The 1,225-nt window shown below is 68.9% G+C and overlaps 1 protein-coding gene across 1 annotated transcript in view; it reads right to left on the bottom strand.

Annotated features, from left to right (window-relative positions):
* Nucleotides 1-751: 751 nt before the first annotated feature.
* The window catches only part of CHLNCDRAFT_136652 (hypothetical protein), a gene marked incomplete at both ends in the record, with an annotated part of 5,158 nt that continues 4,684 nt past the window's right edge, over nucleotides 752-1,225 (bottom strand). Inside the window, 2 exons of the mRNA XM_005845469.1 lie at nucleotides 752-829; nucleotides 1,019-1,130. Of these exons, the coding sequence (XP_005845531.1) occupies nucleotides 752-829; nucleotides 1,019-1,130 (190 nt within the window). The remainder of the gene's footprint in view (nucleotides 830-1,018; nucleotides 1,131-1,225) is intronic.

The following is a 1,225-nucleotide window of genomic DNA, read 5'->3' as shown; positions in this document are numbered from 1 at the left end:
CCGCTCAGGCCCCCACACCCCCGCCCACCTTTCCCACCTTTCCCACCGTCGCCCAAGCCGCCGCGGCCGGCGCCGCCCTCTCCCAACCCACGCCCACAGCCGCCAGCTTCTCCCCAGCCGCCCAGCCCGCCTCCACCCAGCCCCCGCCTCCCTCGCCTCTGCCGCCCACTCCATGACAGGTTGGAGCAGGCCCGCCGGCTCACACCGCTGCGTGTGGCTGTGCTGCCTCTCCCAGCACTGCTTAGTTGTTCCTTCCGGACACTCTTGAGTGCTTGCTGTGTAATCCCTTCCGTTGTAATGCCACCAGTGGGTACCCATCCCATCCACTGCCCATCTTGCCCACCAAACTGTGCACTCTTACCGCCAACAGGGTTCATTGGGCCCACAAATACACGCCAGCCCGCTATGCACGGCGCGGCGCCAGCTGGCGTGCCAGCAGCGGCCGCCAAAAGGGGGGACAAGAGCAGAAGCAAGCATGGAGCGGGGAGGGGGACAAAAGAAAGAATCGACAAACATCGCTGCAGCCTAGACAGTGTAGGAGGCACGGGCACGGCGACAGGCGGCCACAGGGGCGGCGCCAATGTGCGCGGCACCTCCTGCCTGCCGCAGCCACAGCGCCGCGCAGCCTGCTACCCTCCGCCCGGGCGCTCGCCAGGAGCGTCCCACGCTCCCAGTCGGCCAGGCAGCAGCCCGCCGGCGCCGCCTCGGGCCGTGCCACCTGTGCAGTGCCGCCAGCTGCCTAGGCGCCCGCTCAGGCGATGGGGAAGTGCCTGTAGTTCTCCCCGGCATACACAGCATCGGCGCCCAGCTCCTCCTCAATGCGCAGCAGCTGCGGGTGGGGCGAGGGAGGGATTGGAGGGAGGGAGGCGGGAGGTTGGCATCAGGGTGCAGTTGCGCGGTTGAGGTGGGCCCACACAAGTGCCGTCCCGAGGCAGCACCACGCCGGCAGCCGTGCAGCGAACCAAGCCCCAGCCTGTACGCTGCACTGCATGTACCGCCTGTACCGCCTGCACCTCACCTGGTTGTACTTGGCCAGGCGCTCGGAGCGGCACGGCGCGCCCGTCTTGATCTGGCCCGTGCACAGGCCCACCGCCAGGTCGGCGATGAAGGAGTCCTCGGTCTCGCCCGACCTGCGGGTGGAAAGAAGGAGGCGGGCAGGGGTGGGAAAAGGGGTGGGCGGCTCAGACGAGCGGTGGCGGCACGGGCCGGAGACACGCACGCTAAT

The sequence above is a fragment of the Chlorella variabilis genome, assembly GCF_000147415.1.
Source record: "Chlorella variabilis unplaced genomic scaffold CHLNCscaffold_17, whole genome shotgun sequence".
Taxonomy (NCBI): domain Eukaryota; kingdom Viridiplantae; phylum Chlorophyta; class Trebouxiophyceae; order Chlorellales; family Chlorellaceae; genus Chlorella; species Chlorella variabilis.
The sequence above is the reverse complement of the archived record's forward strand: the minus strand, read 5'-3'. Positions and strand labels throughout refer to the sequence as shown.